This window comes from Heterodontus francisci, chromosome 13 (assembly GCF_036365525.1).
Source record: "Heterodontus francisci isolate sHetFra1 chromosome 13, sHetFra1.hap1, whole genome shotgun sequence".
Classification (NCBI taxonomy): Eukaryota; Metazoa; Chordata; class Chondrichthyes; order Heterodontiformes; family Heterodontidae; genus Heterodontus; species Heterodontus francisci.
This window is the reverse complement of record NC_090383.1, coordinates 114990676-115013882: the sequence shown is the minus strand read 5'-3', so window position 1 is coordinate 115013882 and position 23207 is coordinate 114990676. Positions and strand designations below refer to the sequence as shown.

At 46.6% G+C, this 23207-nt stretch overlaps 1 protein-coding gene across 2 annotated transcripts in view; it reads right to left on the bottom strand.

The window, feature by feature from the left end:
- The window catches only part of arfgef3 (ARFGEF family member 3), a 131553-nt gene that overhangs the window by 15598 nt on the left and 92748 nt on the right, over window positions 1–23207 (bottom strand). For both annotated transcript variants that reach the window (XM_068045507.1, XM_068045508.1), the window contains 9 exons: window positions 23046–23187; window positions 21182–21304; window positions 17214–17317; window positions 15187–15331; window positions 13268–13396; window positions 6735–6911; window positions 5030–5144; window positions 3203–3305; window positions 228–359 (listed from right to left, as the gene is read on the bottom strand). In XM_068045507.1, coding sequence (XP_067901608.1) covers window positions 228–359; window positions 3203–3305; window positions 5030–5144; window positions 6735–6911; window positions 13268–13396; window positions 15187–15331; window positions 17214–17317; window positions 21182–21304; window positions 23046–23187 — 1170 coding nt within the window. The remainder of the gene's footprint in view (window positions 1–227; window positions 360–3202; window positions 3306–5029; window positions 5145–6734; window positions 6912–13267; window positions 13397–15186; window positions 15332–17213; window positions 17318–21181; window positions 21305–23045; window positions 23188–23207) is intronic.

Below are 23207 nucleotides of genomic sequence, written 5' to 3'. Positions count from 1 at the left end.
GAAGATATAAAGGATATGGAGCCAAGGTGGGTAAATGGAGTTAAGATGGAGCCATGATCTCATCAAATGGCGTAACAGGCTTGAGGGGCTGAATGGCCTCCTGCTCTGTTCTTAATCCCATCAACAAAGATGGAATATGAATTCTTTGGCCCAAGCAGGGGACGTTTAGTGCCTTTACCTGACCCCACCCCACACCACCATTACAAAGGCTCCTGCTGGCGTGATACCTGCTGTGCCATTGCACGGATTCTCCAGTACTCTGCCTCCGCACTGGCAGAATGTGATGGGGCTGCCACCTTCACTTCACACGCATCTCCGCTGAAGCTGTCCGAGCCACTCTGGAAACAGGCCAACAGGTTCTGAAAGACAAGAATAAACCAGGTCAAAAGAAAAATATAAGCCGAGCACCCGCTCAGAGTGTTAAAGGCGGGGGACACTTGTTTAATCACATCACCGCAACATCTCGAAGCTCTTCAAATAACAGTGAGTTACTGTGGTTATGGAGGTAAACCAGACAGACAGTGTGTACCCCAACAATAGATGGGAGTGAGGTGAATCATCCTGACAGTTGGCTGCTGCTGATGTTGCCCGAGTAAGGATTGTATCCTATCAAATCCTTTTCATCATTTTAAACACTTCTAAAAGTCTTGCTGTTAACGTTGTCTACGCCTTCCACTGTTATTCTGGCCTCTTGCACATCCCGTTTTCATTGCTCCTTCAGCTGCCTGGGCCCTAAGCTCTGGAATTCCCTCCCTAAACCTCTCCACCTCTCTCTCTCTCCTCCTTTAAAACACTCCTTAAAACCTACCTTTTTGACCAAACGTTTGGTCACCTGGCCTGATATTACTTTATGTGGTTCAGTGCCAAATTTTGTTCGATAACTCTCCTGTGAAGTGTAATAGGATGTTTCACTAATGTTGCTACATAAATGGAAGGAATTTGTTTCGAAGGTGAACCTGACCGGCATTGTGTACCATAAACATATGACAGTGAGATAAATGATCAACTTGCTTCAGGTGATATTGTTTGAGTAAGGAATGCAACCTATCAAAAACTTATTATTTTAAACATTTCTAAGACTCTCTTGGTTAACACTTTCTAAGTCTCTGATATTTCTGTCTGACTGAGAGATAAGGTGAGGTGTGCATGTGGGATACATTGCGATGTCCTTCGAGAGTGGAAAGAGATTGAGAGATGGGGAAGAAGGTGGGTTTCAAAGTTCTTTTAGTCCTAGAAATCATTCCAACTTCTTGCCAGGTACTTTCAATCTTAGCCTTATTTATTTATTCAGAACAGAATTTAGTTCTCTCGAGTTTTGTTGCCCACTGACAATGATACCTTAAACCACAATTTTAGTTACTTTTTGCTTTAATGTTAGAAAAACAAAGAGCCCAAAATGTGCCTTGCTTTCCATATTTCATTTCTGGTCCTCTCGGGTGAGGGAAAGTGTCCTGCAAATTACTTGAAAGGTGTTCTCAAAATGGAGTTTCAGCTTAAAGGTGCCGAAGAAAATGGACTGAACGATGGGGAGATCAAAACGAATGAAAAGCAAGAAGGCTTCCATGTAGCAAACACTCCCTCCTCATGACAAAGGGAGCAGTGTGGAGGGCACAGGTTAACCCTTTGTTATTGGGACATAAACATGTGCTTTGCTTCTGAAAAGATTGAATCTATAGTCATAACCTTTACCGACCTAGAAAGATAACTTTGCAAGTACAAAGTGCACCCAGAGCTGAGGGGAAGTGTGGTTATAAAAGATGGTATGACTATACCAGCCAGTTACAGGGGTCGTGCAATTGTACAAGACGGAGGAAGTTGAGTGTTGAGCCAAAGTTCCCAAAGCACAATTGGCCTGTGGGTAATCTGTTATCCACTGGTATCTAGTACAATCTCGGAGTACGTGGAAACCACCAGAATCACATCCAGTGAAATTTGTTACACACACTTATCCATGTCACCTCCAGACTCAATTGTTCCATTTTCTCCAGGCCGCGCTCTCCGGCTCCACCTGTCAAACTTTGCCACGATATCCGTCACCAAGTCCTGCTCCCCTGGCACTCCTGTTGCCAACTTTCATTGGTTCCCCATTCCCCAACGCATTGATTTCAAAATCATTGCCCTCATCTACAGGTACCTCTGTATCTTCCTTCAGCTTTACGTTCTTCGACATGCCTTCTGCGTTTCTGACTGAACCCCTTGGCACACACCTTCCAAACCTCTGTTCCAGCTTCGTGGGCAGATTCTTCAGCTATCTTGGCCTCAAGAACACTCCCTAAAATCTTTCACCTCGCAACTGCTCTCACTTCCTTCAACTCCTACTTGACCCAGCCAGCATCAAAAAACAGATTAACTGATCACTGTTGTTTGTGGGATCTTGCTGTGCTCAAAGTGTCTACCCTGTTTCCCGCATCACAACAGTGACTATACTTTAGGACATCAGAGGCTGTGAAACGGGCTATATCAATGCAAGTTCTTTATTTCTTTGACGCCCACCTCAAACTTTTGGCCCCCACCAATAAGCCTTCTACCAACATTGCTTAGCATCTAGTTATTTTTGCCTCTGTGAAGCTCTTTGGGATGTTTTTATACATTAAAAGGTGCAGTATAAATGCATTTTTGTCACGTTACAGTTGGGAACATGTGTAGGTTGTTTAGCCCCTCCAGAATGTTTCACCATTCATTGAGATCATTGGCTGAACTTAACTCCATATACCCACCTTTGCCCCATATCCCTTAATACTTTTGGCTAACAAGAAACTATCTATCTCAGATTTTAAAATCTCAGATTTTGGCATCAATTGCAGTTTGTGGAAGAACGTTCCAAACTTCTACCACCCTTTGTGTGTAGAAGTGTTTCTAAACCAGTCTGGAAAGGTCTAATCTTAAGAGCACATCCTTTGCCCGAACCAGCTCCCCTTAATATCTTGAAAACTTGATTAAATCCCCCCTTAACCTTCTAAATTTCAGAGAATACAACCCTACTTTGTGTAATACATTTTTTGCTGACTGTATTGTCTTTCTTCAGGCACTTAATACCCAAAGTACACCCCAAGGACTGCAGCGGTTCAAGAAGGCAGCTCACCACCACCACCTTCTCAAGGGCAATGAGGGATGGGCAATAAATGCTGGCCTAGCCAGCGATGCCCACATCCCAGGAACGAATGACAAAAAGCACAAATGCAGATAGAAGCACTGGCACTACCTTTACTGGTTCCAGGGTAACCGTGAAAGCATCTTGAAGGGCACAGCAGGCCAGCCTCCACATTTCATCGGTAAACACAGGCCCGGCTGTAACGAGGACATACCTGAAACAGAACCACCAGCAAAGGTAGATGGCAGAACAGCAGTGAGTCAAAGCCAAGGCACCCGAAAACCTCACACAGAATCGAATACACAACCTGAATCCCACAAGCCCATCCATGGCAGATAACGGATCACTGATTAATCACAAGTATATAAGATAAATATGGACGAGGATCATTCAGTCGAATAGTAATTCATCCATCTTGAAAACCCAGTTAACCCCCACCACCCATCCCCCGCTCCCTCCTCCCTGCAGCCTGTAAAATTCCTGTGGATTTTGAAGAGAATCTAGGGTTCTGTACTTACACCTAAAGTAATTACACAGGGTCACACAGCGTCATAAAGAAGGACGGAAGTGCCAGCCTAGATTATGTGCTGAAGTGTTGGAGTGGGGCATGAACCCCCAACCTCATGATTGAGAAAACAAGAGTTCTACTAGCTGATCCAGATTTGTTAGCGATCTCAGTACATCCTATTAAAGGCTGGGATAGAGACAGGAGATTTCACTGCAGCGCAGGCTAGATAGACAGCATGGTCTTTTCCTGGCCATCATTTTCATATGTTCCTGTGTTTATTGCACAGCATAGAACCAGGCCTTTTGGCCCAGCCAGTCCATACTGGGAATTTGTGGTACTAAAGCCATTAGGCCTCTCACTTCCTTTTCTTTCACATATACCATCTTGCCCATTCTCCCTCCTCATTGCATTGCAAAGAGGGTTCCAACAGAGTTACGTAGATTACATTGGATGTACAGCACAGCCAGCCCACGCTGGTGTTTATGCTCCACTCAAACCTCCTCCCATCTTTCCTCATCTAAATCTATCAGTGTAACCCTCGATTCGCTTCTCCCTCATGTGTTTCTCTCGCCTCCCCTTAAATGCATCTATACTATTCCCCTCAACTACTCCCTGTGGTATTGAGTTCCACATTCTCACCACTCTCTGGGTAAAGAGGTTTCTTCCGAATTCCTTATTGGATTTAATAACGACTATCTTATGTTGATGGCCTCCAGTTATGCCCTTGCCCACAAGTGGAAACATTCACTCTGCGTTTATCAAAAATGTGGATAACTTTAAAGACCTCTATTAGGTCACCCCCTCAGCCGTCTCTTTTTAGGAGAACAGAGACCCAATCTGTTCATCCTCTCCCAATAGGCATGTTCTGCGTTTCTGGTGTCATCCTTGTCAATCTTTTTTGCGCCCTCCCCAGTGCCTCTATATCTTTTTTATAATATGACGACCAGAATTGTACACAGTACTCTAAGTGTGGTCTAACCATGGTTCGATGCAGGTTTAGCATAACCTCCCTACTTTTCAATTCTATTCCTCTAAAAATAAAGCCTAGTGTTTGGTTTGCTTTTATGACCTCGCTAACTGCAGAATAGAATGGGTGAGGGGAAAGAGTACGGGGTCAGTTTTAACCTAACTCGTCCATTGAGAAACTGACAGGATCGGGTGCAAAGCTGCTTTTACAGGTTGCCCGATCTTACTTGCCATGAAGCCAACATTGGGCTGGATGTAAAGACACCGTTCCAGCAAGTTAGGTTAAAATTACTCCCTGCCGCTTGGGAACAATGAAAGGGGAAAGCATGTACACTCAGTATCATTATCGTAACAAGGGGACGAAGAGACAGGGGCTGGCGGTGTCTCCAGCAAATGAACTTTCTCTCGCAACTGCCTCAACTCAGTTGTGGGGCTGAACTGTGAGAAGCCTCACCCACTCCTACCTGATACAGGAGCAGCCGACTCGGGAGATGGTTTCTGTGGGTTCTGCAATACAGGACACAAGGAGCTTCAGGAGGTCTTTTAACATGGTGTTGATGCTGTTCTCATAGCCAATGTCTGCACAGGTCAAAAAAGGCAAGAAGAAATTCAGTGACAGCAATGAAATATGAGACTTTCACCTTGATCTCCGCTGACCTTAGCCAAGGTGAAGTGGTAGAAAACTGGTTAGGCAGACTGGGAAATTACTGAGTGGAGTCACCAGGAATCAGGCCTTTTAATTTAAGGACTTGCATTTATATATAACCTCAGGACATCCCAAAGTGCCTTATAGCCTGCCAATAGGGTCTTTTGAAGTGCTGTCACTAGTGTAATGTAAAACACATGGCAGCCAATTTGTGCACAGCAAGCTCCCACAAACAGAAATGAGAAGATGATCAGATAATCTGTCTTTTAATTAGGTTGGATGAAGGATAAATATGGGCTAGGGGACTGGGGAGCACCCCCCCCCCCCCCTCTCTTCTTCAAAATAGTGCTCTGGAAACATTTACACCCACCTGATGGGACCTTGAATTAACATCTTATCCGAAAGACAGCATCTCTGACAGGGCAGCACTCCCTCAGAACTGCACTGAAGTGTCAGCCTAGATTACTTGTTTAAGTCTCTGGAGTGGGGCTTAACCCCACAGCAGTCTGACCCAGAGGTGAGAGTCCTACCCAGCAAGCCACAGCTGGCACGGAGACATCACAACTGAGTGCTATCCTGAGTGCAGCCAATGTTCACAGATGTGCAGGGGGCCCACTGATAGTGATCCAGCACAGGGACATGGGGCAGGATTTTATCCTAGCCTTGGAGTCAGTAACGGAGGGAGGGGAGATGGGGGGGGGGCGCAAACAGAATGGCAAGGTGTGCTCTCCCCAACGTTGCCCAGGCCCCCTGATATTTTGTCTGGGGTCTCTTCCCACCTCCGCTCTCATTTTATGCAGGACGGAGGAGCCCGTAACCATGGGGAGAAGTTGCCAGGTAAAGCCTGTGGCCTCCTAGCAGGTCGGGGGTATCCCTCCTTTAGGGGCAATTCAGGGTCCCCGGAGGGCCCCCCCCCCCCACCAATCTCCATTACCCCTCCCCCAACCCTACCATTCAGGCAGGCCCTGGTGACCCTGACCTCACTCACCTCTGCCAGGGTCTCCGCCATACCTCGGAACTGCAGTACCGGCAGTTGCCACCACTCCCAGTGGCGCTGTCAGTACTGCAGAGCTGTCGGCCTTCTGATTGGCTGGGAGCTCATTCCTTAAAGGGACAGCATCCCCGATGGCAGGCAGTTAATTGGCTGCCTGGCGATAAATAGCAATGGGGGTCCAATGGAGGGACGAGGCAGGGTCTCTCGTTACCTTCCGGCCTGCTGCCAGGACTCCAGTAACTGGAATAAAATCTGGTCCATGGACTCGCTTCCCCCCCTCCCAATCCAGGAATGCCAGAACCAGTTGTAGCACCAATATCAGTGCTCCAAGGATGGCTCAGTGAATTGAATCCGGAACTTTCCACAATAAGAAGTGACTATACCCACAGAGCCACTGGGGAAACTCATTACTGTGCACATTACTGGCAGGATAACCATGACAATTTGTAAGCATTATTCTATGGCTGGTATCTATTTTCTAACTTACCTGTTGGAATATGGCCTTTTCCATATGTAAACAAACTCCTACCTGATTGGATGAAGCAGTGAATATGTTCCATCACCAGCTCCGAGGACAGACCAATGGCATGTTTGAAATTGGCAGCAGCCATCTCCCAGTAAGATTGGTCTCCATGGTTACGTTGAAGCCACATAGACATCACTGGAAGGAGGAGATGGCTGACGGCAAAAATCCCAAATCCAGGTCCTACAAATGGTAAAGAATGACCTTTCACTTTTTCACTTTGTTTTAAAATTAGTCAATATTTTGGTGACACATCTAGGCCGAAAGCCTTAGTAAATTTGACTCACACCACAGCGAGCAGAGTTGAGCAGATACCAAGGTCATGATCGAGAATATAGAACCAAGGTAGAACTGAATCTCAGAACTCGAAATACAAGGGTTACAAGCTAGCCAGGAAGAAACTGAAGAATGGACTTAGGAGAGCTAGAAGGGGACATGAAAAAGTCTTGGCGGGTAGGATTAAGGAAAATCCCAAAGCGTTCTACACTTATGTGAGGAACAAGAGGATGGCCAGTGTGAGGGTAGGGCCGATCAGGGATAGTGGAGGGAACTTGTGCCTGGAGTCGGAGGAGGTAGGGGAGGTCCTAAATGAATACTTTGCTTCAGTATTCACTAGTGAGAGGGACCTGGTCGTTTGTGAGGACAGCGTGGAACAGGCTGATATGCTCGAACAGGTTGAGGTTAAGAGGGAGGATGTGCTGGAAATTTTGAAAGACATGAGGACAGATAAGTCCCTGGGGCCAGACGGGATATACCCAAGGATATTACGGGAAGCGAGGGAAGAGATTGCCGCGCCTTTGCTGATGATCTTTGCTTCTTCACTGTCCACTGGAGTAGTACCGGATGATTGGAGGGTGGCAAATGTTGTTCCCTTGTTCAAGAAAGGGAATAGGGATAACCCTGGGAATTATAGACCAGTCAGTCTTACATCGGCAGTGGGAAAATTATTGGAGAGGATTCTGAGAGACAGGATTTATGATTATTTGGAAAAGCATGGTTTGATGAGAGACAGTCAGCATGGCTTTGTAAGGGGCAGGTCATGCCTCACAAGCCTTATTGAATTCTTTGAAGATGTGACAAAACACATTGATGAAGGAAGAGCAGTGGATGTGGTGTATATGGATTTTAGCAAGGCGTTTGATAAGGTTCCCCATGGTAGGCTCATTCAGAAAGTAAGGAGGCATGGGATTCAGGGAAAGTTGGCTGTCTGGATACAAAATTGGCTGGCCCATAGAAGTCAGAGGGTGGTAGTAGATGGAAAGTATTCAGCATGGAGCTCGGTGACCAGTGGTGTTCCACAAGGATCTGTTCTGGGACCTCTGCTCTTTGTGATTTTTATAAATGACTTGGATGAGGAAGTGGAAGGCTGGGTTAGCAAGTTTGCCGATGACACGAAGGTTGCTGGAGTTGTGGATAGTGTGGAAGGCTGTTGTAGGTTGCAACGGGACATTGACAGGATGCAGAGCTGGGCTGAGAAGTGGCAGATGGAGTTCAACCTGGAAAAGTGTGAAGTGATTAATTTTGGAAGGTTGAATTTGAATGTGGAATACAGGCTTAAAGACAGGATTCTTGGTAGTGTGGAGGAACAGAGGGATCTTGGGGTCCACGTCCATAGATCGCTCAAAGTTGCCACCCAAGTTGATAGGGTTGTTAAGAAAGCGTATGGTGTGTTGGCTTTCATTAACAGGGGGATTGAGTTTAAGAGCCGCGAGGTTATGATGCAGCTCTATAAAGCCCTGGTTAGACCACACTTGGAATATTGTGTTCAGTTCTGGTCGCCTCATTATAGGAAGGATGTGGAAGCGTTAGAGAGGGTGCAGAGGAGATTTACCAGGATGCTGCCTGGACTGGAGGGCATGTCCTACGAAAAAAGATTGAGGGAGCTAGGGCTTTTCTCATTGGAGCGAAGAAGGATGAGAGGTGACTTGGTAGAGGGGTACAAGATGATGAGAGGCATAGAGTGGATAGCCAGAGACTTTTTCCCAGGGTGGAAAGGGCTATCACCAGGGGGCATAATTTTAAGGTGATTGGAGGAAGGTTTAGGGGAGATGTCAGAGGTATGTTGTTTACACAGAGAGTGGTGGATGCGTGGAATGCGCTGCCAGCGGTGGTAGTAGAAGCAGATACATTAGGGGCATTTAAGCGACTCTTGGATAGGTACATGGATGATAGTAGAATGAAGGGTAGGTAGTTAGTTTGATCTTAGAGTAGGTTAAAGGTTCGGCACAACATCATGGGCTGAAGGGCCTGTACTGTGCTGTTCCAACTCTAACTCTCCTGAAATCATCACCTATAGACATTAGGGGTTTGAAATCTGTTTCCACGCTTTATTTATTTTTTATTTAGAGATACAGCACTGAAACAGGCCCTTCGGCCCACCGAGTCTGTGCCGATCATCAACCACCCATTTAAACTAATCCTACATTAATCCCATTACCCTCTCATGTCCCCACCTTTCCTTAATTCCCCTACCACCTACCTATACTAGGGGCAATTTACAATAGCCAATTTATCTATCAACCTGCAAGTCTTTGGCTGTGGGAGGAAACCGGAGCACCCGGTGAAAACCCACGCGGTCACAGGGAGAACCTGCAAACTGCGCACAGGCAGTACCCAGAATCGAACCCGGGTCGCTGGAGCTGTGAGGCTGCGGTGCTAACCACTGCGCCACCCATTATCTGAAGGGGGTGAACACAGAAAACCCATTGTCAGAGGCACTGATCACCCGCAACACCACTTTGTTTCAGAATATGCTCGTTTTGGGATCACCATACAACCATTCAATGGACTGTAACTTACAAACAAAAACATATGAACGTACAAATTCGGAGCAGAAGTAGGCCATTCAGCCCCTCGAGCCTGCTCCGTCATTCAATAAGATCATGGCTGATCTGTTTGTGTTTCGAATTCCACACTCCCATCTACCCCTCAATAACCTTTGATTCCCTTGCCTAACAAGAATCTATCTATCTCCGCCTTCAAAATATTCAACGACCCCGCCTCCACCACCTTCTGAGGCAGTGAGTTCCAAAGTCTCACAACCCTCAGAGAAAAAATTTCTCCTCATCTCTGTCCTAAACGGGCAACCCCTAATTTTAAAACAGTGCCCCCTAGTTCTGGACTCACCCACAAGAGGAAAAATCCTTTCCACATCCACGTTGTCAAGGCTGTTCAAGATCTTATATACTTCAATCAAGTCTCCCCTCAGTCTTCTAAACTCCAGTGAAAACAAGCCCAGTCTGTCCGATCTTTCCTCATAAGACAACTCACTCATTCCAGGTATCAATCTAGTAAACCTCCTCTGAACCGCCTCCAGTGCATTCACATCCTTCCTTAAATCGGGAGACCAAAATTGCACACAGTATTCGAGATGTGGTCTCACCAATGCCTTGTATAACTGAAGCAAAACATCCTTGCTTTTATTTTCAATTTCTTTTGTAATAAAGGATAGCATTCCATTAGCCTTCTTTATTACCTGCTGTACTTGCATACTAACTTTTTGTGACTCTGCACCTCTGAATTCTGCAGTCGTTCTCTGTTTAAGTAATACTCTGCTTTTTTATTCTTCCTACCAAAGTGAACAACTTCACATTTTTCCACATTATACTCCATCTGCCAGATTTTTGCCCACTCACTCAACCTATCTATATCAGTCTGCAACTTCCTTATGTCCTCTTCACAACCTACTTTCCTACCTATCATTATGTCATCTGTAAATTTAGCTACCATGTCATTGCCCCCCTCATCTAAGTCATTGATATAAATTGTAAAAAATTGAAGCCCCAGCACAGACCACTGCGGGACTCCACTTATCATATCCTGCCAATCAGAAATGGATCCTTTTATGCATACTCTCTGTTTTCTGCCAACCAGCCAATCTTCTATCTATGCTAATATATTACCCCCTACACCATGAGCTCCTACTTTGCGCAATAACCTTTTATGCCTTCTGGAAATCCAAGTACGGTATGTCAACAGGCTCCTTTTCATGCACAGCACATGTTACGCTTTCAAAGAACTCCAACAAATTGGTTAAACATGATTTCCCTTTCACAAAACCATGCTGACTGTTCCCGATTACCTTGAGTTTTTCGAAGTGCCCAGCTATAGCCTCCTTAATGATCGATTCTAACACCTTCCCCATGACTGATGTCAAGCTAACTGGCCTATAGTTACCTGTTTTCTGCCTCCCCATCTTCTTTAATAGAGGGGTTATATTTGCTACTTTCCAGTCTGATGGAAACTTTCCAGAATCTAGGGAATTTTGAAAAATTAACACCAACACATTTACTACCTCATTAGCCACTCCTTTTAAGACTCTGGGATAAAGTTCATCAGGACCCAGGGGCTTGTCAGCCCACAGCTCCATCAGTTTGCTCATTACCACTTCCCTGGTGATGGTGTAATTTCACCAAGTTCCTCTCTTCCTTCCACCTCCTGATTTACAGTTATTACTGGAATGTTTTTTGTATTCTCTATCGTAAAGACAGAAGCAAAATATTTGTTTGTTGCATCTGCCATTTCCTTATTATCTACTAGTAACTCCCCATTCTCACTCTCTAGAGGACCAACACTCACTTTACTTACCCTTTTCCTTTTTAAATACCTGTAGAAACTCTTGCTATCTGTTTTTACATTTCTAGCCAGCTTCCTCTCATACTCTAATCTCTTTCTCCTGATTAACCTGTTAGTCATTCTCTGCTGTTCTTTATATTCTGAATCTTTGGAACAGCCAGAGTCATAGAGTTATACAGCACAGAAACAGGCCCTTCGGCCCATCGTGTCTGTGCCGGCCATCAAGCCTATCTATTCTAATCCCATTTTCCAGCACTTGGCCTGTAGCCTTGTATGCTATGGCGTTTCAAGTGCACATCTAAATAATTCTTAAATGTTGTGAGGGTTCCTGCCTCTACCACCCCTTCAGGCAGTGTATTCCAGATTCCAACCACCCTCTGGGTGAAAATATTTTTCCTCAAATCCCCTCTAAATCTCCTGCCCCTTACCTTAAATCTATGCCCCTTGGTTATTGACACCTCTGCTAAGGGAAAAAGTTTCTTCCTATCTACCCTACCTATGCCCCTCATAATTTTGTATACCTCAATCAGGTCTCCCCTCAGCCTTCTCTGCTCTAAGGAAAGCAACCCTCGCCTATCCAGTCTCTCTTCACAACTGAAATGCTCCAGCCCAGGCAACATCCCAGTGAATCTCCTCTGTACCCTCTCCAGTGCAATCACATCCTTCCTATAGTGTGGTGACATTCTAGTTTTATCTGCACTACTGTACCCGAGCTGACTGCATTTAACTGGAGCTCGGTGAAACATCTGCCTAATTCTCTGTGTCATCCAGGATCCAGGAGAAACGAGCAATAAAGAAGGGACAAGTGGGCTTAGGAGAGAGAAAGAAGGACAGATAGAAAGAGGCAGCTGCAGGGAGTGAGTAGAGGGAAGGGTGGTGGAACAGTAAGGGGGATAGAGGAGCAGACACATGAGAGGCAGAGAGAGACATGAAGGGGTGAAGATGCAGGGAGGGAGTCGCCAGGTGAAATGAAAGGGGGCAAGTGAAGGTGGAACAAAGGGTAGGTGACAGGCAGAGAGAGGTGGTAAAGAGAGAGAGGCGTAGATGAAGGGAAAGAGTCATGGGTCAAGGTAAAAGAGGGAATGTGGAGGTAGGAAGGTGCAAATGAAGCAAGCGGGTATGTGTAATGGAGAAGTAGGAACAGGGAAGAGAGGTGAAGGTGGAAGAAAGATTTAGAGGTGAAACAGGCTGATGGAGGAAGAGAGCCCTGGGTGAAAGCAAAGGAGAGGGGCAGGTGGAAGGAGAGGGGCAGGTGGAAGGAGAGAAGCAGGTGGAAGGAGAGAAGGAGAGGCAAATAGAGGGAGAGAAGGGCAGGCAGAGGTAAGGAGGGACAGGTGGAAGGAGAGAGGGTGGGAGAGATGGAGGAAGAGAAGGAAAGGTGGAGGGAGAGTGGGGCAAGTAGAGGGAGAGAGGGTGAGACAGGTGGAGGGAGGGAGGGCCAGCTGGAGGGAGATTGAGGCAGATGGAGGGAGGGAGGGACAAGTGGGAGGAGAGAGGGTGAGGCAAGTGTTGGGAGGGGCAGCTCAAGGAAAAACAGATGGAGGGTGGAAGGAGCAGGTGGAGGGAGAGAGGCATGTGGGAGGAGAGGGTGAGGCAGGTGTTGGGAGGGGCAGCTGGAGGGAGAGCAAGACAGATGGAGAGAGAGGGGGTAGCGGGAGAGAGGGAAAGGTGGGGGGAGAGAGGGAAAGGTGGGGGGAGAGAGGGAAAGGTGGGGGGAGAGAGGGGCAGAGGGAGGGGCAGGTGGAGGGAGGGAGGGGGAGGTGAGAGGAGAGAGGGTGAGGCAGGTGTTGGGAGGGGCTGCTGGAGGGAAAGCAGGACGGATGGAGAGAGAGGGGGTAGTGGGAGAGAAAGGGGGCGGTGGGTGGAGAGAGGGGGAGAGAGGGGCAGAGGGAGGGAGGGGTAGATGGAGGGAGGGAGGGGGAGGTGGGGCACCAAGTAGACTGGGCCCATCTCATCCTTATTACCTGGTACTTTAGTGACTTCTCGCAGTAATTCGAACAAGAGGTCCAAGGTGGGAGGTTGGTGCTGACGTGGGCAGTTACAGATGGCCGTGGTGAGCTGTTCTAGGAGCAGAATCCAGACTTGAATCAATCCTGCAGGAGAACCCCCACCAGTTAATTCATTTGGGAGGAGACACCTCACAGCAGTCAAACCACAGAACTCAGCAAACTTTACAACACGGAGAATTGCAAAGACTTTCAATCACTTCAGCTTATTAATTCCTTGTTTTTGTTGACCAACAATTAGCATTTGAAAAATGTTATGTCCATCTACCATTCTGCAGGCCCCCTTACACAGAAGCAGACATTGTGCAATTACTGGGGGCGATTTAGACTCTCTTCACCTGGCATTAGCAGGGTACTAAAGCCCCTAAAAAAAACATGAAATAGCACTTCACATGGGCCAGTAAGAAGAAAGACTTGCATTTATATAGCGCCTTTCATGACCACAGGACGTCGTAAAGTGCTTTACGGACATTAATGTTTTTTTTTTGAAGTGTAGGAACTGCAGCAGCCAATTTACGCACAGCAAGCTCCCACAAACTGCACTATGATAATGACATTGACTGAGGGATAGACGTGGCCAGGATACTGGAGAGAATTCGCCTGCTTTGAAAACACAACATGAATAGAAACATTTTGACGCAGGGAATTGTGATAATCTGGAATGCACTGTCTGAAAGGGTAACACTACATTCGTGCGATGGGGAAATCGTACGATGGAATGTCTAGTTTGGCTATCCCTTTGATGGGTATTGGAAGCAGATTCAAAAGTACCCTTCAAAAGGGAATTGGATAAATATTTGAAAAGAAGAAATGTGCAAGGCTATGAGGGAAGTGCAAGCAGTGTGGCTCTAACTGGATAGCTCTACCAAAGAGCTAGCATAGGCACAGTGACTGAATGGCCTCCCTTTGTTTTGTATGATTCTATGATCCAGGACATAAAGTAGCAGCTTCCTAGAAGTGATGCACTGAGGTGTACAATACATGTATTTAACTATAAGTTGGCAGAATTTTAAGAAGAAAGTCAAGGAGCTGGATTCGACAGAGCCCTCGACGTCGGGATATGTGGCGGGGGGTTGGGGGCCCTGAAGATGGCCCCAGATGAGGCCCGCCACGGAGCTCGATGCCGGCAGGACCCAGCCTGATATTGTCGGCGGCAGCGAGGCCTTGTGGCGGCCCCCCCAACCCACTGCTCGGTGGCGGGACCGCAATTTAAATATTTAAATTCATTACAATACCTGAATTAATTACTCCCCCGTCGCTTCCTGAAGCCCAGCCGCGATTTTCACCCCAGTGGCCGGCACTGCCTCGCCTTCGGATCCCCGACTGGGGAAACGAGGTGCAACACTGGTAGGGAGGGGGGAGAGGGTAAGTTCCTCAGTGCGGTTGTGGGGGGGAGGGGGGGGGGGGAGGGGAAACGGGGTCAAATTAGCATCATGGGCGTAGGGAAGGTGGGAAGGCTTATAGTTTAAAGTTTGTGCAGCTGTGGTGGGGAGGAAGTTCAGATGGTAAAGGTCAGTGTTTTGTGGGGGGGTGGTGAAAGGGTAAATAATTAATTTAATTGTTATGGGGGGGGTGGGAGAGGGGCAAAAGAAATGTATTTATTGATTTCAATTCACTTTACCTTTAAATATTTAAATTTCCCGCTAGGGCTGACAGCTGTTTAAAAATGGCGTCAGGGCCTGTGCACAGGAGACGGAGAGCCCACCCCCTCCATGGGATCGGGGAGGGCGGCCCGCCCGGTTATTTAAATGAGCAGCCGTGCTTGGAATCGCGGTGGCTCTTCGGTGTGTGTCCCGCACGGGCGGGCTGCCATTGTTATCGCCTGTCACCGATTTTGGCGGCTGGCTTGCAGAATTCAGCCCAAGCGTTCCATTTACCTGTGTCATCATCAAACTCGTTCAGGACAGACTCGACCCCGTCCTCGCTGCTCACCGACCTCTCTGGGCCTCTGAATGGCAAGCTGGCAAGCTGCGCCCCGTGGAAAATCGGCTTCGAAGGCATCTTATAGATTTTGGCAAGTAACTAACGAGAGTAATCAAACACACAAATCACCAAAAACAGTTAGAGAAATTTCACAAAGAGGTTTTCTCACACAGAAAGTAGTGGAAATCTTAAACTCTCTCCCATAAACATGCTGTTGAGGTTGGGGGTCAGTTGAAAAGTTTCAAAACTAAGATCAATGGATTTTTTTAAAAAGTCAGGCAAGGGTATTTTGGGACATAGAATCAATGTGGGTAAATGGAGTTGAGGGGCAGATCAGCCATGATCTCACTGAATGATGGAACAGGCTTGAGGGGCTGAATGGCCTCCTCCTGTTCCTTTGCTCCCATGACCAACACCACACTGCTTTCAGTCCTTTCCCTTGTTGGTAATTTAATCTCCAGAATAAAGTTGTCCGTGTTTCTCGGTCCGACATGACTCACACCTAAGTTCCTGAGAGGGCAGGTGATTGGTCTGTTTGCAAACAGCCATTGATGAGCCTATGATGAATCTTCCAGGTTTCTCCACTTAGAACCATTTGTTCCCTGACGAATACGGGTTTGCTTAAAAAGTCCCAGAGGTCAGTCCTCAGAAAGAAACAACTTTCATTTATACAGCGCCTGTCACATCCTCAGGACATTTCAAAGTGCATCTCAAACAATTAATTATTTTGGAAGTGTAATTGTTGTAATGTAGGAAATGCAGCAGTCAATTTGTACGCAGCAAGCTCCCACAAACAGCAATGAAATTTGTTTTTGATGCTGTGCTTTGGGAGATAAATGTTGGCCAGGAGGCTCGGAGACTACATGCTCTTTAATCATAGTTTCGGATCTTTTACATCTTAGCCATGTGAGCCACATGGAAGAAGGCAGGATCCCCAAAGATACATTGTACAGCGAGCTCGTCACTGGTATCAGACCCACCAGCCGTCCATGTCTCCGCTTTAAAGACGTCTGCAAACGCGACATGAAGTCCTGTGACACTGATCACAAGTCGTGGGAGTCAGTTGCCAGCGATCGCCAGAGCTGGCGAGCAGCCATAAAGGCGGGGCTAAAGTGTGGCGAGTCGAAGAGACTAGGCAGTTGGCAGGAAAAAAGACAGAAGCGCAAGGGGAGAGCCAACTGTGTAACAGCCCCGACAAACAAATTTTTCTGCAGCACCTGTGGAAGAGCCTGTCACTCTAGAATTGGCCTTTATAGCCACTCCAGGCTCTGCTCCACAAACCACTGACCACCTCCAGGCGCTTACCCATTGTCTCCCGAGACAAGGAGGCCAAAGAAGACATCCACCTGAACACACAGCCAGGGATTCATTTAATGTCACATCCAAAAGGCAACACTTGCATTGTGTCACTCCCCCAGTACGACACTGGAGCATTATTATGTGCTCAAGTCTCTGAGGTGGGGCTCAAACCCACAACCTTCTCATTCAGTGGTAACAGTGCAACCAGCCGAGCCATACTGACTTATTATCAGAGAATATAGAGCTTGGGATAGTATGGAGTAAACACTGAGTACAGAGTGATAGACGGAGCAGCAAGTAGTCATTGAGTTCGAGTGAGTGTAGCATCGGCGCAGTGTCAGGGTCCGAGTGGACACACTAAGCAGGAAGAGCCAGAAATGTTTGGTGTTGAGATTGGAGATTGAAAGACGTGAGAGGGAAAGACACACCAAAACTTTGCTTCCTGATCATCACTGGCTCCTGACTGAGGCTCAGGAATGGGAACTCCTGTTTGGAGAGTCCTTCTCCCTGGAATGTCACTTACTCTGTCAGGAGTGGTCCTTTGTAAGACAGCCAGGAAATTCCAGGGTATGGCAGAACCATCAAGGAATGTCAGGGACCATTATTTTAATGATAAATTAAGCAAGAAACCCGACCCAAAGGGACTGCATCTCTTTAGGGAATGTCTGGGAATATTCTTTACCTGTGAACACTTCCTGAGGTATTCAAGGGCGGGAAGGCATAAATCTGTGGAACTGGATCCCAAACCTGGAAAGCAATCCCCTATTTCTTTACAATCCTCATCACCTTCAAACATAAGAAACAATAAACTTCATTAATTTACAATCATTCGAAACACATGCCATTGTTTACTTTTTAGTCTGATTCCCCGATTTCTTTCCGCCAGTTTTCCTCTATGTCCTGAAGCCGTTAACTCCATCCCTGGGCAATCAGAGGTGTGGGATCATCCTCTTGGGCATCGCTTAATGCCTACCCAACTCGGAAGGCATCACAGCGAAACCCATTCCTGTCCCCATTCCTAGTTCAAATATGCACTTTTCCTAGGGATCACTCATTTGTAATCAGGATTGGGTGCCTTGCCTAAATCAGACTCGCAGCCTAATTGTTATGGCCACAATTCCGCTCTAGCTGAAGTAAGCTAATGCAGGGATTGAACTTGGGATCTTCCTGTTCAGTCTGAGCCATCAGGATGCTTACATTTTTTTTTTAATTGCATCTGACAGCTTTTATTGAGTTACTAAATGGCCCAGATGTACAATGTACAATGAGCACTCAATGTATCTGACTGGTAATGCTGTGATATGGTGCTACCAGGTGGTCCTAGACTTGTGGGTGAACCCAGTGTGGGACTGAGTCATAGAAACTGGAGGGTGCCAAGTTCAATCCTCACCCGTGTGGAGTCCACTATATCTCAGAAAGTGAGGTGTTACAATTGCCCTTAAAGATCCTTGTGTCAGGAAGAGGAACATTAACCAAGGCTCCTGCTTCCAACTTCTCTCCAGTGACTCCTGCTGGATTTGTGCTTGTGTGTCAGGTATCAGACTGGTATCAGAACACCACTGAGGGCATATCAGCCGAGCTGCCCATCCGCACGTGCCCAGGCGACACTGACTGCCCCGGCCCAATTAAGTGATGTGTCGGGCAACTGGTTACCTCCCAACTTGAGCAAGATTCCAATATTGGTGCATTTCAAACCCCAGTGATTAATTAGATTGAAGTACACAGAATATACAGCACAGAAACAGGTCTTCTGGCCCAACTAGTGCATGCTGGCATTTGTGCTCTAGTTGAGCCTCCTCCCATAGCCTTCCTCATTTAATGTTATTCCTTTCTCCCTCACGTCTTTATCCAGCTTCCCCTTAAATGCATCTATACTATTCACCTCAACCAGTCCCTGTGGTAGCAAGTTCCTCATTCTCCCCACTCTCTGGGTAAAGAAGTTTTGTCTGAATTCACTATTGGATTTCTTGGTGACTATCTTATATTGATGGCCTCTAGTTATGCTCTTCCCCACAAGTGGAAACACCCACTCTCTCTCTATCTACTCTATCAAAACCTTTCAAAATTTTAAAGGCCTCTTTGGTCACACCTCTAGAGATCCAGCCTGTTCACCCTTTCCTGATAAATTAACAGTGGGTTTTAGACAGAATTAAGTCACCTCACCAACATACCTCTACATGGACTGTGTGCACTCACGGTGGGAGCAGAAGATTGTGTGTGAGTGAAATTTTAAGGGATGGGAAATGGGAAACAATTTCGAACCCCTTTGGCAAGGTTCAATTGGCCTTTCCCAAGCCTGAAGGTGGAGACGACTCAGCGACAGGCAACAGTAAAGGGAATATAAGAACATAAGAAATAGGAGCAGCAGTAGGCCATTCAGCCCCTCGAGCCTGCACCGCCATTCAATAAGATCACGGGTGATATGATCTTGGCCTCAACTCCACTTTCCTGCCAGTTCCCCACAACCCTTGACTCTACTATAGTTCAAAAATCTGCCTATCTCAGCCCTGAATATATTCAATGACCCAGCCTCCACTGCTCACTGTGGAAGAGAATTCCAAAGATTCACGACCCTCTGAGAGAAGAAATTCCTCCTCTTCTCCGTCTTAAAGGGGCGTCCCCTTATTCTAAAACTATCCCCCCGGTTCTAGATTCTCCCACGAGGGCAAATATCCTCTCAGCAGCTACCCTATCAAGACCCCACCCCACAAAAAAAACCCCAAAGGTGTAGACATGAGTTGAAGGTGCTGCCTCATGCCTGTCCTCTGCTGGATGACTGCTAAGGAGAAGGTGGCTCAATTCTGAGCACCTCACCTTTGAAAGGATAGATTAAAGGAGAGCAGCAGAGACTGTTACCAGGGTTCCGAGGGTTAAAATTCGAGGACTGTTCATATAAACTAGGCTTACATTCCCTGGAATATAGAAAGTTAACGGGTGATTTGAATGAGGTTTTTAGGATTTTTGAAAGGAATTGATCAGGTAGATAGAGAGAGAAACTGTTTCCACTGGGTGGGGGTAGAGATGGTGTCCAGGACAAGGGAAAGTGAGCTTAAAATCAGAGCCAGGCCATTCAGGAGTGAAGTTAGGAAACACTTCTTCGTGCAAAGGGAGTGCTGCAGAGTGTGGAACTCTCTCCCACATAAAACATTGGTTTCTAGCTCAATTAATCATTTTAAATCTGAGATGGATACATTTTGGATAGGCTTAGGGTGTTAAGGGATTTGGAGCCATGACAGCTGGCTAGAGTTAGGATACAGATCAGCCATGATCTTACTGAATGGTGGAACACGCTCGAGGGGCTGAATGGCCTCCTCTTGTTTCCATGCTCCTACGAATGAGCAGAATTACCGGTTTTCTTCTGCGGCACGGTGGCGCAGTGGTTAGCACCGCAGCCTCTCAGCTCCAGCGACCCAGGTTCAATCCTGGGCACTGCCTGTGTGGAGTTTGCAAGTTCTCCCTGTGTCTGCGTGGGTTTCCTCCGGGTGCTCCGGTTTCCTCTCACAGCCAAAAGACTTGCAGGTTGGTAAGTAAATTGGCCATTATAAATTGCCACTAGTATAGGTAGGTGGTAGGGAAATATTGGGACAGGTGGGGATGTGGTAGGAATATGGGATTAGTGTAAGATTAGTATAAATGGGTGGTTCATGGTCGGCACAGACTCGGTGGGCCGAAGGGCCTGTATCTCTAAATAATAAAAAAATAAATAAAAATACTCTTCAGCTAATACACTCCTCTCTTCTCCCAAGGGTACTGACTGCTCACTGCAGTCATGCAATCATGGACACTGAGCGCTTTCTGCTACTGTCCACAGCAATCGGATGTCGCACACTCTGACCAGGCCTCATCCACCCTATCCAGCATGGGGCGCTGGGTGATGGCAGTCTGCAGAGGGCACCCTAGCCATTTTCACCACATCCCCATTCAGAGGAGCTGAAGCCACCCACCACACCCACCTGGAGCTGACGGCAGCCAACAGCACATCATGGTGACTGAACCTGGTCTGTGTGGCTCCCCTATTCCGGATGCTGAACCATTGCAGGTCTGGAGGGCATTAGCTATGAGGAGAGGTTGGATAAACTCGGATCGTTTGCACTGGAACGATGGAGGTGGAGGGGCGACATGATAGAGGTTTACAAAGTTATGAGTGGCATGGACAGAGTGGATAGTCAGAAGCTTTTTCCCCAGGGTGGAAGAGTCAGTTACTTGGGGACATAGGTTTAAGGTGAGAGGGGCAAAGTTTAGAGGGCCTTTAAATTATGCAGGACTTTGAGAGGGTAGACAAGGAAATGTTTCCACTTGTGGGGGAATCCAAAACTAGAGGCCATAACTATAAGATAGTCACGAATAAATCCAATAAGGAATTCAAAAGAAAGCTCTTTACCCAGAGAATGGTGAGATTGTGGAACTCGTTAACACAGGGAGAGGTTGAATCGACTAACTTTGATGCATTTAGGAGGAAACTATATCGATACTTGTGGGAGTAAGGAGTAGAAGGATACGCAAATAGGGTAAGGTAAAACAGGATGAGAGGAGGCTCGTGTGGAACATGACCACCAGCATAGACCAGTTGGGCCAAATGGCCTGATCCTGTGCTGTAATCTCGAAATCATTCTATATCAAGATTTCAATTTTATATGAGAGGAAGCTTACCCAAACCCTTGACAAACTTCATAAGGCACATTATGTAGTCAGTGGCTGCGTTAGCAAACACTTGAATGTTATCTGTGTTGAGGAATGCCTCGAAGACATCAAAGACCGGAGCCTGGGATTTTCCTGCCGACAAACAAAGTGAATGGTTACATACCAGTAATCATGAGTTGCCTACATATAATACTGCAATCAACCCAGCCCCCATCTGCACCTTTCATGACCACTGGATGTCCCAAAGCACTTTATAGTGAATAAAGTATTTTTGAAGTGTCATCACTGTTGTAATATAGAAAATGCAGCAGCCAATTTGCACACAGCAAGCTCCCACAAACAGCAATGTGGTCATGACCAGATAATCTGTATTTGTGATGTTGCTTGAGGGATAAATATTGGCCAGGCCAACAGAGAGAACTCCCCTGCTCTTCTTCGAAATAGCACCTCGGAATCTTTTATATCCGCCTGAGAAAACAGATGGGGCCATGGTTTAATGTCTCATCTGAAAGACAGCACCTCTGACTGTTCAGCACTCCCTCAGTACTGCAGTGGAGTGTCAGTGAGAACTCACAACCTTGTGATTTAGAGGTAAGAGTGCTGCCAATTGAGCCACAGCTGACACACATAAATGAGGTCTTATAAATGACAGCCTTAAAGCAGGAGGGAAGTTAGAATAGTATTACAACAAAGAGACTTATAATGGGAGGAAGGCTTTGATAGAGTTCTGTAATTGAAAACCTAATAACTACAGTAACTTGCATTTATATAGCGTCTTTACTGTAGTAAAACGTCCCTAGGCGCGTCACAGTGGTGTTATCAGACAAAAATTGACACTGAGCCACATAAGGAAAACTTTGGGCAGATGTGGTCAAAGAGGTAGGTTTCAAGGAACATCTTAAAGAGGAGGGAGAGAGAAGTAGAGTAGAGGAGAGGTTTAGGGAGAGAATTCCAGAGTTTAGAGCCTAGGCAGCTGAAGGCACGGCCTCCAATGGTGACACGATGAAAACTGGGGCTATGCAAGAGAGCAGAATTAGAGGAGCGCAGGTATCTTGGAGGGTTGTGAGGCTGGAGGAGGTTACAGAGATAGGGAGTGGGAGAGGCCATGGAGGGATTTGAAAACAAGATGAGAATTTTAAATTAGAAGCATTGCTTAACCAGGAGGCAATTTAGATCAGCGAGCACAGGGGTGATGGGTGAATGGGACTTGGTGCGAGTTAGGACATGGGCAGAAAAGTTTTGGATGACCTCAAGATTACAGAGGGTAGGATGTGGGGGGCGAGCCAGGATTGCATTGGAATGGTCAAGTCTAGAGGTAACAAAGGCATGAATGAGGGTTTCAGCAGCAGATGAGCAGAGGCAGGGACAGAGTCAAGCAATGTTATGGAGGTGGAAAAGGCAATCTTAGCGACGGCGTGGATATGTGATCAGAAGCTGATCTTATGTCAAGTATGACACCAAGGTTGCAGACAGATGGTTTAGCCTCAGACAGACGCCAGGGAGAGAGATGGAGTTGGTGGCAGGAACCGAACAATGATGGATGTGGTATAACAACATTCTATTATGAGCACGGTTCTGACAGGAGCGATATGCTATTATTGGGAGTGTTATGACCCCAAGGTTATAATTGCAGGCTATTTAACGGGAATGTTATAACTGCAGGTTTTATAGTAAGTGAGTGGTATAACAGAAATAGAGTGATAACTGTGAGCCACACAATGGGACTCAAATAAGTATATAACAGCGAGTGGCAAATGTTTTAAGTATAAACTAACAGCTTTTACCACTGGAGTGAGACCTTGACATAATGAAGAGTGTTGTGCAGGTGTCCCAGCTGGTCCTGGGCAGAGGAAGTCTCCATCACCTTACTCACCCATAGAATAGTCCCCGATCAGATATTCCTTTACATCAGACTTATTACTGTGCACTGTCTTCAAAGCACTGAAGAGTGGCCGCCAACCTGACTGGATCTGCGGTGAACATACCTCCACCAACTCTCCGATTGACGTTATCACCTAAATAGCACAAGGTAGTA